The sequence below is a fragment of the Cryptomeria japonica genome, chromosome 6, assembly GCF_030272615.1.
Source record: "Cryptomeria japonica chromosome 6, Sugi_1.0, whole genome shotgun sequence".
Taxonomy (NCBI): Eukaryota; Viridiplantae; Streptophyta; class Pinopsida; order Cupressales; family Cupressaceae; genus Cryptomeria; species Cryptomeria japonica.
In genome coordinates, this window is record NC_081410.1 from 617,230,679 (window position 1) to 617,249,395 (window position 18,717).

At 37.9% G+C, this 18,717-nt stretch overlaps 1 protein-coding gene across 2 annotated transcripts in view; it reads right to left on the minus strand.

Moving 5' to 3' along the window:
• LOC131056460 (uncharacterized) overlaps positions 1-18,717 on the minus strand; it is a 76,778-nt gene that overhangs the window by 32,367 nt on the left and 25,694 nt on the right. For both annotated transcript variants that reach the window (XM_057990791.2, XM_057990790.2), the window contains exon 5: positions 9,527-9,598. In XM_057990791.2, the coding sequence (XP_057846774.2) occupies positions 9,527-9,598 (72 nt within the window). The remainder of the gene's footprint in view (positions 1-9,526; positions 9,599-18,717) is intronic.

Below are 18,717 nucleotides of genomic sequence, written 5' to 3' on the forward strand. Positions count from 1 at the left end.
CCCCTCTGAGGACTTGGGTGATGAAGGCATCACCCAAGGCAAGGTAAGACATGGGTCTTCCTTGGAGGGCTTGGGTGTAAGAGGTTACACCCAAGACAGGATTTGAACTCATCTTCGATTTCCTGGAGGGCTTGGAACCAAGGAGTTCCAAGAAGGCGAGCCTCACGGCCGCCTAAGGACATACTTTGTATGGCATTCGTATCCTTTTTATTAGATGAAAATTATGATTATGTTAATTGAGCATTGAAGTTAGATTGCAATTTAAATTACTTATATATATATTTATATGTTTGTTATGTTCTAACAATCTGTTCTGCAGGTTAATGATCTCTAAATAGTAGGGACATTACACATTCCATAAGCTTGAGAAGTTTCACTTTCAAGAACAATTATGTAAGTCCCTTTAAAGGTACAACAAACACATCACACCATTGAAGCTATCCAACACGTCAAGTCCCGACATTGTAAACCTTGGAGTTGTCTCAAGTGATCCCTTTTTGTGTTCAGCATTTGAGAAGTCTTTGGTCAAGAGAGGATAGAGTATTCAATACTTTATCCTGTGTTCGATCGTGCATGGAAACCACGTCAACAATGACCTCATGATCTCAAACTTAATAAATAACTACAGCAAGTTGGATGGAAATTTAAAGCATGATAGCATTGTTTGAAATAACAAAACGTTTATTTGATGCAAAAACACAAGAATATTAAACATAATAGAATGAAAATGAAAGAAAGATGCTAAATCTGAATTGGAAACTAAAATGACAGAAGTGGTTGGAGATTTAACAGAGAACACAGATGCACAATATCATATTGTTCTTTAGGAGAGGGCATATTGTTGATGTGCTTTTTAGGCACATACGAAACACAGAATAAAATAACTTAATTATCTTATCCTCTCTTGAACAAAATCTCTCAAATGCTGAAGATTAGCTTAAGGATCATTCGAGACAACTCCAAGGTTCATGAATGTAGGGTCACTACGTGTGGTTAAGCTCTGTTGGTTGATGTGATTATGCTAGAATCACACAGAGACTTACATTCGAATGCCTAAATGCTTGATTTGCTGGAACTGGATCATTTGGTGTTGCTATATGGTGATGCTCTTTGTCCTAAACTAGCTTGATTTTGAAAAATGGCAAAAGGTAAAGGGTTGAGAAGGTCTATTCTAAGGCCTAGAATGTAAGAACATAGATGAATGACTATATTACTGAGTGAGGTCTCACCATCAACTTGAACAATTTGACACAAGCTCAGTGCAATCTTCTAAGTTAATGCCATCAAACATTGATCACCATTCAAGTTAATGCATAAGCAATAGATGAATAATGATTTGAAGTTAAGCTCATATCATTCCAGTTGACCACACAGGGCATGCTTACAATCAGTAAGATGCTAGTGGTATGGACTAGGCGGATTCCACATAAATATATTCAACATATTCCTCCGCTCAACCTAATAAATATGAGTAAATCGAGAAGAAAAGACCATGCGAGTTGTTGAAGTAACAAAGCAAATTCACCATAACTTCAATGAAATCAATTGTTCTTTACAACCATGTTTGGCAACAATCTTTGCCTTCTCCTACTCTAATTTGTATTCTAATTGCTATTCTATTCTCTCCTATTACTAATTATTCTCCAACTATTAACCTTTACAAATGAAGAGTCTGAGCTTTTATAGAGAGCTCATTTACAATGAATGACCAAGATTGATTTTCCATCAATGGTCAAGATTTTACAATGAAACCCTAATTAGGGTTTGTTACAACAAACTCTCCTTAGCCAATGAGAAAATTACATTCAATGAGTATGGACCAATAGATAAAAAGGGTAGGTGCCTCGGAGCTTGTGCCATCACTGGTGAGTCAAGTTCGTTGAATTGAGACGTGTTGATGTGGACCCTTCAGATTGGTGAAGGTAGTGATTGGAACGATGACTAAAATGCCACTTCAACTCGCACTGTGTAGGTTTGATAGATCATCATGAAGGAATATCTCTTGGTGCTCAACATTATTTAGCTTCAGGGATGATGACGATGATCTTCTAACTTTGATTAACTCTTCTGAAACTGTCTTCTCGAATGCCTTGATCATGGAAGTGCAAGGTATAGATCTTAGTTTTGAAGTATTGATGATGCCTTGAAACGACCTCTTGATGTCACTACTGCCTTTCTCCTTCGGAGTTTCAAACTCCTTCTCTTGTGACTCCCTTCATGTTGCTGATGTTGTAGATCATGTCTTTGTGTAAGTGAATGCCTCTTGTGTGATCTCCTAATTTCTTTCTTCATTTCCTGCAAAACAAACAAGCGAGTATCAAATATACTTGATATATAGATTTAATTAAAGCATATAAAGAGAATTCACCCCCATAAAGGGACACTTGAAGTTGCTTTTTGCTCATGAAAAGGAGCTCTTGAAGTCTACTCCTAAGCCTCTGCTCATGAAGTTCACCTTACTTCTCATAAAGTGATCTTTGAATTTTCATCCTTTCAATTCAAAATGATTCTTTCCCATCATCAAATCTCTTTCAATGTAGTGGTCTTGTAGTCAATCTTGCCAATTCACTCTCAATTAGGAACACATGAAGTAGAATTAACTCCGTAACTTTTCCCCTTGAAATTCACCCTTGAAGCTCAGAACATGAAGATCGCTCCCCTCTGTCCATTCCTGAAGTTCACTTTTATATGTGAGTTTGTGAAGTTTGTTCATGAATAGATAAAATTCGCTTCCTTGCTGTTGAAATTTCCAATCTGTACTTGAAATTCGCTGACTGCTACTCAAGAGAGAAAGAATAATCATTTGATTTGATGCTAAAATGATTATTTCACTCTTACCTTTATAGGCGATCAAGGTGAAAGGTTGTGCGTTTTCCAATGTAGACCGACTTTGTCACATTAAAACAAATAAAAATTAGCTTTGACCAACCTGCCCCATTTGATTTCAAATTTGTTTTGGGTACCTAAGTCATGCATTAGTCAATTTCACTCCATTTTATCAACTCATGAAGTTGCTTGTTATATGGAATTCGCTCCAACTCGTAAACTCCTCAAGTTCGCTTGTGATTATCAACTCATGAAGTATAAAATTCGCTCCTCCTTAGTAATTCATTTCCAATGAAGCCACCTTGATTGGACTTGGATAACCACTGAAACGATTCAAGTCTCAGATCTGAACTTTATATTGCCACCTTGGAGGTCAAACTTGCTGAAGAGTGACAAATTCACTGCCCTTTCAATCACTGTTGAAATATCATAACTCAATATCGTGGTCCTTCAAGCTCATCAGCTGAGTTCCAAAACAAAATCTCCTTGATCATATATCAGTGAGTGAATCAGATTGCCTTTGGGGTGATCTCTGATGATTATAATGCCAAAGTGAATTCATTGAAGTAAAAGATCAAGACTGCTGCCTCAAAACGATCAGAAATTGATCAATATCACAGTTGCTGCTGTATGCACTAGCTGGGCGATCCTCAGTGAATGTCTTCAAAAAAAATGATTTCACCACCTTTGAAGCGAATCTTCTCTTGTGAACCTGGAGATTTGGATTAAATTTACAGTGAAATGTGCTTTATATTCTCCATCCTAAAGTTTTAGTGGAGCCCAAATATGCCACGGGTGTGAAAAGAGAGTGGAAAGGTGTAATAGAAAAGAGGATATTGTGGCAAAGAAGATGGGGTGATGTGGTAAAGAAGTGCCATGGAGGGGATAAGGTGGAAGGGATGAAGGGGTAGAATGAGGTGGATGCTCTCCCTTTTATTTAAAATTCATTAAAAACCTTTTCTTTCATTTCAAGGTTTTGGTGGAGCCCATGCAATGCAAAAAACATTCTAAGTTCCCAATCCAAAAGTTAGTGGGTCCCAGCAAAGAGTCCTTTAAAAACTTATTTATTTCTCTATTTTGGAGTGTGTGGGACCCAGCATGTAATGTGATACGGTGGAGAGAAATAAGAGGTGGGAGTAGTAGGAAATGTTAAGGGTAGCTGCTACGTGGAGAAAGTAGGGGGAATGGGATGTTGGAGGAAAGGGGGACATAAGGGATATAAATGATGGAAGTAGGAGATACGTGGGGTTAGGAGGTATAAGGGGTAGAGGATGGAGTTAGGGGAGGTTAGGGAGTAAAATGTAATGGGAGGTATAAGGGGGTAATGAAAGGGTAGAGGGTGTGTAGGTTATCATGGGATGGGGTTTAGTCTAAGGGAAGGAAGGGTAAGGGGGTGTGAGATGCAGGGTAGAGGATGTAGGTGTGAGGTTATAGGTGAAGGGTAGGGAGGTATAGGTAAGTGTAGGTGAAGGGTAGGGGATGAGTATGCTAGGATGGGAAGAGGGTTAAGTAGGTGAGGGTATAGGTGAAGGTAAGGAGGTGAATGAGACGGAAGGGGTGATGGAGGTAAAGGTAAAGGTAGTGGAAAGGGTAGGTTAAGGATGTGGGATGGAAGTTAGGAAATATAAGGTAGGTTATGTAGGTGAAGTAGGTTAGGATATGGGGATGGGTGGAAGGAAGGGTAGATGGAGTATAGAAAGGTAGGTGAGTAGAGGATATGGTAAATGGAAGTGAAACGTGGTAGGGGAGGTGGAAATGGAAGGAAATGGAATGGTGAAATGGTGATGACAATGATGAGAAATGGAAATGGGGGTGATCGGGTTTGGGCACCCACAGGTAGGACTAGGAGAAGTGGAAGGGATTAAGCCTTCGCTGGGCAAAAGGAGTGTTGAACCTCACTTCATTCTTAAGAGGGGGAATTGATCAGCTCCTGAGCAACTACGAACAAAAGGTTAATAGCAAAGACTCAACAACAACTAACAACTAAGCTCAGACGACTAACCTAGAAAGAGAAAAAGTGGGGGTCCCCATTTGCAATCGGGCAATGTGTCAATACCTCACAACACATTGTCAATAGAGTTCGACAATTTGACAAAGGAGTGCTTGAGTTTGGCAATTTACCAGGAAAGAAATTTATAAGAATAGATAAGATTTAGTTGAATACTTGGAAAATATAATGTGGCCTTCAGAAAGTGGTATCTCATATATTTACTCTGGCAAACACTGATGTTGTGACATGATGGGTTAATGCTATGCTTAACTTCCAAAGAAAGCTGAACAAATCAAATGACTATTTTGATGTGAATTGGAAAGTAATGACCTCATGATCTCAATTCTTTAAAAATAACTCCATCAAGTTGAATACAGATTGGAAGCATGATAGCATTGTTTGAAATGGCCAAATGTTTACTAGATTTCAAATACAAGAATATTAAAAATAATATAATGAAAATGAGATAAAAATGCTGAAGGTGTTGGAACTGGGGGACCCTACCAATGATTGATGCCATTAAACTGAACAATCATCCCTCTAAGGGAAATCCAGGCCCTGTGGGCATGACAACACTTGATTAGAGAAGAAAAAAGCAATCTTGTGCACGTCTCCTCTCTCCCTATGGATATCTACCAATAACATGGCTGATACGCATGCTTTGCTTCAGGTTCTGAAAGGTGCAAGCATGCTAGATATCACAAGCCTCATAGTGGAAGATAATTCACAAGTATTCGTCAATGTCATGGTGGAAGGGCATTGTAATGAGTGCCTCCTCAACACCATCCTCAAAGAAAGTTGTTCTCTTGTGTTCCCCTTCAACCACCTTTCATGGGTTCTTGTGTTATAAGAAGCAAACAATCTCACAAATCACGGCTTGGTTAATAAAGGACTTGTCATTAACAATTGTCCTTTACTGGATAGTTTAGAAACTATTATTAATGATTAAGGGAATTGATAATGCACTTTATTGGAAGTTATTAATCTACATGGTAATTTGGAGATTTGATTGCCACACAAAGCAGCATGTGACAATTCTTTCAATGTGGCTCACTCAATCTATCACTTATTTCAGGACCTTAGATTGGATTCGACATTCAAGTTTCCTTTTACCTTGTCTTTGTTGTGCTTTGTCTTTCTGCATTATTTTCTCTCATGGCTTCTAAAAATGAATAGACATCCAATAATGTAGGACTTAATTTTGCACACAAGTTTCTCAAACCTTTGGGCATGGGTTCGCTTCACACTTTCAAGGAGCTTCAAAGTATTTTCTTAAGGCATTTAAACCACATTGTCAAACATCACATTATCTATACCTGCCTACGTCATATCTCCTTTAAAGACTTGCAAGTGAATGCAGGAAAGGTGGATTTTGGGTATGAGAATGCATATTTCATCTCAATATTGATGACAAGGCACATCCACCTTCCTCCTCTATCTAGAGGTTCCAGACAACCCCGAAGGATGGCCTTAAACCCTTGGCACGATTCCCATAGTCAGCATAAAAAGACTATTATGTTTTGACTAGTTTGTTGGCCTCAAGTTCGTTTCTTCGTTCTTAGTAGCAGTTCCCAATGGCTTGGTTCTAACTAACAACCATTGGGTTCCCTTATGTATTGAATAATTGTAGACAAAGAAAGCATTTAATTTTGGCTTTGGCTTCCTTGATCTACATATATGTACACAAATGCTACTGAATTAAGCTTATATTGTGTTATATTTTGTTCATATATATGGTATCCATTGTTAGTTTCTGATGTTAATTGCAAATAATAACTCCACTAGATAAGAGTAAATGCACCCCAACTTGGAAGAAGCCCTCTACAAATTGATTTAGGCTCTTTCTGCAATAAGGTTTGAACACAGTGGGAGCACCTATAGAGGTGCTGTTGCTAATGGGCATGTTGGAGGTGCAATTGGTGGTAGCCTTGCAAGCACTTCTAAGGCTTGGGTTGTTATAGATGATAGTCATGGCAAGGTTGTGCCTTCTTTCCCATTGACCGTATCTTCTCACAGCTCCATTTAAAGGTCCTCACTCCACTTTGCATATGTCAGTGCAAATGAAGGCAATGTCTCCTACCCTAGAGAAGCTTATTGGTAGAACCCATTTTCTTCATCGAGCTATGTTCACAGATATTTATGTGGACCCTATGACTTTTCAACTATGGTGTGGCTTCAATAGGCATTGAGCACATGTCTCTCAATCATAGGTCAAAGATCAAATTGAATCTAGTGGCCAATCTTCTTTGGTAGGTACTTTTGTTGGTTCGATATGCATCGGGCTGTAGGATCAAGAGACCTCGTATTGCCACCACCGATCTCCCTTTAGGTTCAAACTTGATAACTATTGCTTCTGCACAAAGACATTCCAAATTGCTGTGCACACCATTTTAGGGTTTTGACCTATGTTGAAAGACAACTAGAAGGATACCATGCCCACTGCAGAGACCGATTAGACTATGCTAGTGAACCACAAACAATGCCTTTAGCCATTAGTGTTGTGTATGACTACTTATGCACCTTGTGCTCCAAAGACCTATGTCATATTCAAATATTTTCTATATTTTGGCCTTTTCCTAATTCTTCAAAGCAGCGATAAACATTTTAATTACTTTGATGGTGTTCCCATATCTTTGGCAACATGGGTATGCCTACTGGTGGCTTGTGAGACCATGTCTAGTGCTTAAAGTGCTATTGAAGTTATATACTGGCTACGCAAGGGATTCATACTTATTGTGTGAGTTTTGTCTTGATCCATACCTTGCATTAATTGCATTGACGGGCAAGACAAAATGGGCTATGTAATTAATGCAAGGTATGGATCAAGACAAAACTTGCACAATACATATGAACTAAATGCATTAAGGACAAGGTGCTTTTGCATGACACAATGTAGTCATTTACACTATGTGAGTTGGTGGTTCTCTAATGCAGGTGGGGAACAGAGTTTGAATTAAACGCATTAAGGATTTCCCTGTTTCTGCAAACAGGCCTACACCTTGCCAATGGCTTCCTTGAGTACATAGGCTTCTGTCCTGTGGCTTGCTACACTCTTGTACAGATCCAAATATGATCTTTTCACTGTGCAAGTGTGGTTCTCATGTCTACAGCTGTACTTTCACTTTGAGTAGTCTTGTAATTACTACTACAATCTGATGTGTGGCTGGACTGGCACACCCATGAGACAGATTGAATTATTGTAATGTTATATAAGCATATCAAGATGTAATAAGTTTGATGGCCAATTGGCTTGCTTGAGGGCTCATCCTTATAGCAAAACCTTTTAAATTTTGATCAAATTTAATCAAATGCATTTACACTTGTAGATGATGAGGGTGTAGGGGACACCCGCACACATACAGAGATTCTCTAAAACAACTCTTATAATTTCTTTAAATGGTTGGTCATGAATTACGTGTTAGTGCTGGAATAATTTTCTATTTCTCAGTTTTCTCTGTTTTTCTGGTTATATAATTTGCTACAAGCCTTTGTGACCTGCGTGTTATGTATTTATTTATGTCATCTAAACCGTGATAAACCATCTGCAAAGAGGACATAGAAGGCAGTTAATCGATTAGGACAAGTGGACTCTCATATGTGTATGTTTGTGGTCCTTGTCATACCAAAGATTCATAGGGAAAATAACCTAGGCACAGGCTGAGAAAATGAAGAACGTGTGAGGAAGGAAATGGGATTAAAATCATAAACAGAATAGGATGGGAGACCAAGTTTGGTAACCACTATCTGACAGGAAGTTTTCCTTAGTAGGGGGCATTCAAAAAGATCTCGATATCATGGAGAGAATCAAGGAGCTCATGTTGCCCAGATGCAAAAAACTTGTTTCTCTTTCATCAAATGATAATCCTCACAGGTGGAGGGTACAAAAGGAGGACTATGGAATAGAACAAAATAATATCTCCTAGCCAAAGATATACATTATTCATCCCCCACTGTTCAAAACTGTAGTACCATAGGCATCGTTGATTATGAAATATTCAATATAATGAAATATATTAGAATATTAGGAAAGGAATCAAGGAAAGCAACTTAAAGAAAACAAGAAAAAATCCATACAAAGTTCGCCTGAAGAGAGAGAGAGAAATAGTCAGACAATATTAGAATGGCGGATTGCATACACATTAGCATACCCAGTAGCAAGCATCAAAATAAATCATGAGAGAATATTGGAGGATACTGAGGGAAGGAGAGATACAGGAGAGGTAGTGTACGAAGTTAAAAGTCAAATAACGTGATCAGCTACAGGGTGTTGAGGAAAGATCTAAAAATAAATGTTGGAATCAGGGAAACATGGGGTCCCATTAAGAATGTGAAGGCCATGAGATTCACTTAACTGGGGAAAGACATCATGGATGCTAATATTGCCAAGAGCAATGGCACCATCCAAGCAATAGTAGTATGAAAACATCAGAGATAAGTTAAGGAAAAAGTCCTCACTCAAATAAAGAGTTAAATTTATAGAATTAAAATGTGTGTACATTACTCGACAGAATCACAAAACTATTTTGGATGGTCCAGTGAATCACTTAGCCTAGAACATTGAGACCCTTTATGTTATTTGCAATACAATCTGTAATAGACAAGTTCAAACATGTTAGGCAAACAAAAAGACTAAACAATAAAGAAAAAATAACAGTATATTAAACATAAGGCTAATAGTTTATAATACAATACCCAAAGCATAACCTCTACCTGAGAAATAGCTTCTTTCAATTTGGTATGCAGAGCAGATCCCGGTTCCCTTATGCTTTTTGGAGGCCATACCTAAATCATGCAAGTATAATCGTTAGACAAAAATATATTATACAGCCAGTTTTTCTTTTCTAAAGCTTCAATATTTGACTTCAGAGATTTTATTAATAAATTCAGTGACTTGGACATACAAGATTTAACCTAATTTCAAAGAGCAGAAGGATCACCTCAAAAACCAAGTTTGTTATGTTAATAAAAAGGCATTTCAGATATAAAATGCATGCAACAGTGACCAAAGTTGGCACCAAATAAGTAAGTTACTGCAAGTATTATGTTAGACTTGATAGTTTGTTAGATATCAAACTTCCAGTGATTCATAAATGTGAGAGATACAAGAAAGAAGTTAAAACCCAGAATGCAGATAATCCATAGTTGTACTATCATTTCCTAAGTATAGATACCAAGTATTTGTAGTTTACCCTAGAAAATTAATACACTTTCCAATAGGCTTTTTCAAATTAAAAAGCTCCCAATTATTACTTCACATTGTTCACAATAAAAATATCAGCTACCCATAACAGAAAAGACAGTGGATGGAAGTGCATCACATTTCAAAGTAGTTGTACTCATATTGCATCCCATGAAAAAAATTGAATTTTCATCACAGCATTAAGCTCAAAATATTTGTCTCAAAATAACCAAAATAAAAAGATTCAAATCCCCAAGTAAACACACAAATCTATAAATTCGTCAACATGAAAAGAAAAAGAACAACCATAGCAGTGACAAGCTGAGCAGCAGACAGAAGCATAGGTTTATCCAGCTCATCTCCCAACCACTTCCACCAACACAATCTGCACTAGGGACCACATCCGGTCTGCTCTTTATTTCACTCAGTGGGCTATTCATTTTCTTGCTGCTTGGAATGGCTAAGAGAGATGAGCTATTCATTCTCTTCATTTATGTTTTTCCATATTTGAAACAATATATCAATGTGAGAAATGTACCAATTAGTAGGAATCTTGCAAGTGGCCATGTGAAATTTCCAAGCACAAGCCTTTTCATGTAAGGAGTTGGGTCAAATGATTTGAAAAATGATGAACCCAGCGCCAAGTATCTCAGATCCTTGGGAAATCCTAGTGCATGCCCATTGCTTGCAAACTAGGAAACAAGAGTTTGAATGGCCCAAATGAAGGAGCTTCTCCCTGGCCACTAGGCCTTGATATAGCAGGCACCAAGCAAACTGTATCTTTTGGGTGGATTACTCATTTAAGGACGATGTTGGCCAACTCATTCACAAGGTGAGACATGGCCTCAACTCTCAAGTTCAACAATCATCATACAGATACGTCACAAGCTGAAAAAGACCGGGGAAAACTTGCTTAGGTGTGAAATTATGTTCTCGGCAGTTGCAGAAGCATTTAGGAAGACTTATCTTATAGCTAATTTGACATAGACTTGCAATGGCATATAAAAGTCAGGTGTACTTGTAGTTATTCTTTCAGTTCACAAAATTGCAATATGTTGTAACTACCACCTTGATTAGCCATGGTCTTCAAACTATTGATCATAGAATCATTCCACTCTAACCCACTGTAGCATTGATTGATCCAGAATGGACGAATTAAATTGGTGAAATTAGCTAGCACAGACATTAAAGGTTTCTAATGAAGACTCCCTTGTGTAATAGACACTCTTAAGACATATTTTGTAAAGAAAATGATAAAAAAACAAAGAACTGAATGTAACTCACTATAAACAGGAAATGTTACAATTTATAATTGTTGCTGTAGATTAACAGCTTCCACAATTGACTCAACAGTTCCTAAATCATCTCCTATAATAGTGGATCTGCAATAGAACTATAGATACGTTGCCTGGTTTATTCATTATTCCTAACACTCCCCTTTAGTGAATAAACTAAACCAAATATTTAAATTCATTACAATATATTGTCTTTCATCTGCATACAATTATTCTTGTTGACTGTCATTGCACGTTGCCAAAGGATCTATGCCAGTGTTAAGCAAAACCGGGCCTTAACTTGACAACCATTTATTTGTTGGCTGCCAATAATTTGTTGGAAGGGTCTTATTCTGTGTTGCATTTCTTCCAATACTGTCTACCTCATTCGTAGGCTTCTACCATACGCAGACCATATTTTCAAATATGGGCGAGGTCATCTTATAACACCTCAGCTTTAATCACCTCTCAAACAGATCGGTGGCATGGCTTGTAACCATGGCTTATATATTTCTTTCCTCCTCACTCTTCACACTGTCCTATTTTCATCATTGGCACCTCCAATAAGCCACGTATAATTCCATGACATTTACAATGCAGTTATTAAACTACTCACACAGGTTCTTCACATGAACCTCTCAGTGCAACTCTCAAAGGCAAGATTACAACTCACCATTATAACTTTCTCACAATAATAGAATATTCATAACACATACAATGGTGTGATTCACATAGCAAATACTCAAAAAAAAATTTGCTTTCATACAATCCTAAATGCTCCACATTAGAAAAATACTAAATTCACAATGCAAAAATTAAACACAATCAACAGATCCACAGCTTAGTGCACCACCAAAAACACAATGAAGGATTCAACGAACCAGCTGTAACAGAGGGCACCCCATCACAAAATCAACGCCTATATTCAAATAAGTGTTGAACGATGATGCCTCAATCTCAACAGCAAAACTGAACTGCTAATTTCTAACTTGTCACAGATCTTCTGACAATCAAAGTGCTGCTATGAAATCTCTCCCACCACTGAAATCAGAACTCTAAACGAATATAAGATGCCTCAAGCACAAGCCAATCAAAACACATCCAAAGAAGCCATTTCAAAGTGGCAAACCACAATGGGAGCAGAATAACAAACAAAAACAACAAAGCGATGTTGCTGAAGTAGAAGATTCTCCACATGCGGAATACGTGCTTCCAGCTCACACTTCAGAAGATGGTTCACAATCAACCTCAATATGGTATGTGGGCTCAGGTGCTACAAAGCACATGATTGGACAGAAGAAGTGGTTTCTCACATTGAAACCTCATCACGGTACAATCACTCTTGGAGATGATACCACCTATAACACCAAAGGTATTGGTGACATCTCTTTGAAGTTTGGCATACATAGTTGCAGACTTACAAATGTTTTGTACATGCCAGGACGTACCAAAAATCTTCTTTCTATTAATCAATTTCTTGATCATAACCTTAGAATTAAATTTGATACAAATCAGGATAAAAAGATGTCTTATCAAAGATAAATCTAAAAATGCAAAGATTGTTGCCGGTGCTACTGAGATTGGTAGAATGTTTAGGCTTGATGCCACTGCTATTAGCCAAGCCTTAGTGACTAAGAACAATGAACTTTCTATGCTTTGGCATCGTAGATTTGGTCATTTGAGCACTAGTTACTTGTCAAAACTTAGCCAGAAAAGCATGGTCAAAGGGCTTTCGTCACTTGAGAAGTCGAGTTTTGTTTGTTCTAGTTGTATTGCTGGAAAACAACATAAAGCACCCTTCTATCCAAGTGAGCATTGTGCCAACCAACCTTTGAGGCAGACTATCGTGCAGCAAGTGAGCATATTGAATCTAGGAATTTGTTAGTCTGTATTAGATAATATTTTTTATTATTCAGTTTCATATGGAACCCGTAAGTTCCTCATTTATAGCTATTTTATAGCTATATAAACATTCTATTCTGTAATTGTTTTACATTCAATGATATTCTTCTGATAGAAAACATATGAAACAGAGTTGCATAGGGCAAACTCTCAAAGTAAAATGGAGATATAAGTGTTCTGGGTGATGTGGACACTCATAAGGCTGATGTCATGATGAAACATTAAGTATTGGTTACATATTCAGCACCGGCTGAAACTGTCAAACTAGCTTGACTGTTGCTGAATTCATCAGTGTGTAATCAATGTATGAAGGACGTTTTTGTTGCAACTGAAACCATCCCAGAGAAGACCCAATGATAGAGTCTACATCAACCAAACAGCTAAGCATTTAAGATTCGGACATTTTGACTTTGGAAACTCTTTGACTCCTTTTCATCAGTTGTTGCAGGTCACATTCTATAATATTGTCATACCCACACATAAAAAATCATATAGGTTCTTTTTCATGAGAAAATGTTGATACTTTCCAGGCCTAGCCATTCAATGCGAGCTCTAGTTAATTTCATCTTGTAGACAGATTTGGAATCTTTACAGTGCTTTGAATGAGATGCAAATTGAAACTCAAAAGATAAAGTTATGATGGCAAGAAGGAAAGTTGCAGAGTCCTAAAAAAAGTGCAATTTTACTTGGGAGAGAAAAAGTGACCAAAGTGGCATGCATTTGAAAAATCCTACAACCCATCACTGGCATGCCCAAAATCTTTCAAAATCAAACGACGTAGGAAGGACCTCAGTCATGTGACAAACCGCTAGTGTCACAAGGTTCATAAAACACAAAAGGTAGCAAGAGAACTTGTATCATGTGATTGACCACAAAGTCACAAAAATGGCAAGAGTGCACAAATCATGTAATCCATCATTAAAGTGTCATCAAAACTTCAAATTCGTAAAAATGGCAACACTTTCATCAATTAAAACTAGGCATAGCAAGGCCAAAATTTTGACAGATGTTAAATGTGCCACTAAGGGATGAATCACAAGACTATGCAAAGTATTGCCAAAAACATGAATAACTGACAAACATAGTAGTGACACGTGAAAAAATTCAATCTACCAAACAAGTGTCAATCATCAAAAGTGCCAAAATGGGCATATAAGCCCAAATTGCACAATTGAATAAAGGAAGGCCAGGATTTTAGGACAGCGAGGGTGCGGAGGGGGGGGAGCATAAAAATTGTAAATGAAACATTAAAAACGTGAAAATGATTGAATTGAACATTAACAATGGTGGGTAGAGGTTCGGAACTATGGGAGCAAATCAAGAATAAGTATAAGAATCACAAATGAAACTTTGGCATACTAAGTAAAGTTTTAACTAATTAACATTACAAACATGGCAATGATTGTACTAATCAATAACAATGGTGATTGGAGGTTTGGGGTCAAGGGGTAGTTACCTTGCCCCCAACAGGGGTCTAGGGTCAGAGCCCCCAATAGGGTCAAGGGGCGGCAGCACAAACAAGGCCTCCAAAACCTCACAAACCAAGAAAATGAAGATTATGGGGTGTTTTATAGAGTTCAGGAGGCATTGGTGGGATCCAAGGCCATTAGGGTTCAGCCTTGGGCACTGATTCCAAGGAAAAATGTATTTTTTCACTTTTCTATCTACTGGCCACGAGAGACACTTGTGCATCCCCGAGACAGTCCCAAGGATGTCCAGGCATCCCCAAAGTCTTGGTGACATCCAGAGAGTCTCAGGGAAGGTGGCACTGTGGCAGAGGGACGTCTCCCCCAAGTCCCCCCATCACATATACCATTTTGCCATTCCCAATTGCAACGAGCAAAAGAAGATGGTAACGTTTTCAAAGTTTGCAGAACATCATATGATAAAAAGAAAGCTTACACTTACTTACAAGTAATTCAACAAATACTATAAAGCTCACGGGATAAAGGACAGTTTACTATAGCTTATACACCTTAATCAAATGATGTTGTAGAAAGTAAGAACCAAACCATGCCCAGAATGGCTTTAGAAGTCTACTAAAAGAAGAAAATCAAGGCTGAAGTTCTAAATACCATGGTATATCTAATGAATAGCATAGAAGTCCAACCAAATCTCTGCAAGATTTAACTTGAGAAGAAGCCTGGACTAGCAGGAAACCTAAGGTAAGACATTTTGTAAAGATTGGATCTATAGCCTAATGTTCGTATTCCTGATGTAAAATGAAAGAAACTTGATGATGATTCTTAAAAGGATCCTTGTTGGATATTCTTAGAAAAATTAAAAGAATATAGATGCCTAGATCCAAAAACAAATAAAATCATCTCAAGCAGAGATGTTGTACTTGATGAAGATCTTGTTAAAGACTCTCCTAGTCTAGACTTTGCTCACTAGGAATTAAAGCAAAAATGGTGAAAATCAGAAGAAAGACAAGAAGAGTAGGCTACTTCAAATCATCAAAAACAGATAATGAAGTAGGCCACAATGATTATGCAGATGAAGAAGAGGAGGTTATCCATACACTAGCAGCTGAAAAAGAACCAAGAACGTGATCTATAAACACTTAACTTAGTAAAAAGGTAACTATATGTTTCAAAAAATGTTGCAGTGCAGAGAGGGAGTAGAGAGGAGCAAAGGAGTCTTTGATTGTTGATGATATGGACAAATTGGTGTAGACTGTCCAAGGGAGGGTTAACGCTTTGGAAGGAAAGATGAAATTCCCCATTCACCACAGGGGCTAATCAAATCCCCATGGGAAAAAGGCCAGGGACTAACATTCTGAAAGGCACTGAAGGGAAAGGTTTCAATCAACCAGACAAGCAATCTTGGAGATTTGGTAGAGGTCGGCAGCAATGGAACAACAAAGGGTATAGGAGGTTTTGGAAAGAGGCCAAGAATTTTGAGTGGAAACCCTGCCAGGATCCCTTTCCCTTCAAAATGCCACACAGCAAAGCAATGATAATCCCGCCCAAAATACTTGAGAGTAGCAATGAGCAATTAAAAAACAGGGTCTTCTTAATCAAATGGATGGGGAAAGAATCTTTGAAGGATAAAGTCATAAACTGGTGGAAAGATAACTGGGGAGATCATGGCTTTTTTCTCATTGAATGTACATCTAAGGAATTGAAAGGAGAAATATTGGACGGTGAACTGATGGTTTTGGAGGATCTAGGTTTTTATATCATTGACTAGAAGCCGAATTTTAATCCAAACAACCATAGGATTGGGAAAGTCCCAATATGGATAAGACTTTACAACCTACCTTCAGAGTATTGGTGTGAAGAAGCCTTGAGGACAATCAGGAAGGAATACAGATCCCTAGTCAAAATAGATAGGGCGAATGGAGCAGCAAAGGATAGTTTGCCGAATCAAACAAAGGACTCTGCAGTGGTGGATGCCACAGAGAACATGGGGTGGTCTACTTAGATTGGGGAACCTATCTACTGCCTCTCCCAATCGTGTCTCCTTACTAACCCATAAATGATTGTTTCTATTCTTTAGTTTCACTTCCAACAACCAATCATCGTAGGGATTGAAGAGGAAAGCACGATAGGGTGCCCAGAAATCATTCACCACAACTAAGCCCAAGGGCGTGGTATAATACCCCTTAGCCCACAAGTGGCAGGAACTCCCGTCCATCCAACATGGAGTGGTCTGCTTAGATTGGGGAACCCGTCTACTGCCTCTCCCACTCGTGTCTACTTACTAACCCATACATGATAGTTTGTAGGAAAATAAATAGATTAAATCAATAATTATAAGAGTAATTAGATTAGCAATTCCCATTAATAACCAGATTAAAGATACAGAAGAGATTATATTTTAAACAATTGTACTCAAAATCACATTGCAATATTGCATACAAATTACTTGCTAGATCACAAGTTTTATGTTTTCTGAATGCAGACTATGCATACAAGATATGATCTGGTTTGATGCCTTTTCTCCAAATGAAGTTCTTCCTTATATTCCCCTCAAAGAGGACGAATAGACACCTTTCTTACCTCTTCCCCAAATGAGGTGTCTTCTCTAAAATAATTGCTGCCTCTTCTAAAGTGATCTCATACCTCTTCATCCATCGTAACTTTAGGAAATCACTTTGTTCAATGATTTGTTAAGTCTAAAAGATTGTCGATCAAGGGAATGAATATTATTAACTCCTTTGTGTCGCTGTCATCTTAAATATTAGAAAATTCTAAGTCTTACAAATAAGAATATTTTCTGAGCATTGACATGTATCTGATTTTATAATTTTTAGTCTCATTTAGGGACGGATGGGAGATGTATCATGGTGGGGGCATAACGGGTGATTAATACATGCATAGGCAACTTACTTAGGTGATTAATACCTATTCATATATACCTTTAACTGGGTTGATTAATAGAGAAGTCGGCTACCCTTCTGATTTATTAATTTAATTATAAGACAAAGGCTGTGATCTAGTCTTCCATTAAGGCCAACTATCCTTAACTTGGTGGACTATTGATTTCTTTTTATTTTATTAGCTAGGCCTTATGGTTATTCAGCCTACAGTCTGATTGAAAAGAAACAATCTCATGGTGGGGCATGACAAATCGAAAAGTGATAATCTTGTGTTTGATATTCTAATAGCAGATTCCATAGATGGCACACTCGCCGAAAACTCGGCGAGTGACAAAAACTCGCCGAGTTTTTGGACCTGGCGAGTAGTAATGACTTCTACTCGCCAGGAAAACTCGCCGAGTTTTTGCCAAAAACTCGCCAAGTTTTTGGCGAGTTTTTGTCAAAAAATCGGCGAGTTTTAAAGAAAAACTCCCCTGGGTTAGCATAACAGCAAAAAAGGGCCAAAAATACATGCATTTTTTGTTTTTCTATATGGTTTTGGGTTGAGAAGGGGGAAACTCACTTGGAAGGGCCACCCTGAGAGCCCACTATGCCCTCAAGTAATCGCCGAGTTTTTTGGTCTGTCCGTCAGGATTCATATATGGAATATAACATTTAAGTATAAGAGAATATTCCATATATACTGTCAGGATGTTTGAGAGTGGTTTCGGACCTCCAGGAGTTATAATGCAAAATCTAGTTTTTGGAGGATTCTTCAATTTTCCAGACTTAGTCAAATTTCAGGATCCTTCGGCGATGCCCCTTGACCCCAACTTTGAGTTGAAAGTTTGAAACTATGAGTATGAATGATGAAATTTCAAATATGATGAAAGTTTGAAAGTAGTTTTAGCTAGAGCTGGGGAGAGGAAGTTGTATTTACTTTTGGTTTTACAAAAACTATTTACTATTTTGCTTCCAGCCATCAGCATTTCTCATGAGGATGCGATTTTGTAGACACTTTGCAATCAAATATATCTAGAATCAGCTTGTTTCTTTTGTGTTATCATTTATTGACTCATTGGATGCATCTTCTCATTAAATTTTGCAAAAAAAATGCATTTTTTATTAAAATTAAGTGTGTTTTTACGTTGCCGAGTTTTTCGCCGAGTTTTTCCGAGTTTTTCCCGAGTTTTCGCCGAGTTTTTTTCTCAGGGGCTTGGCGAGTCGAGCCGAGTCGCGAGTA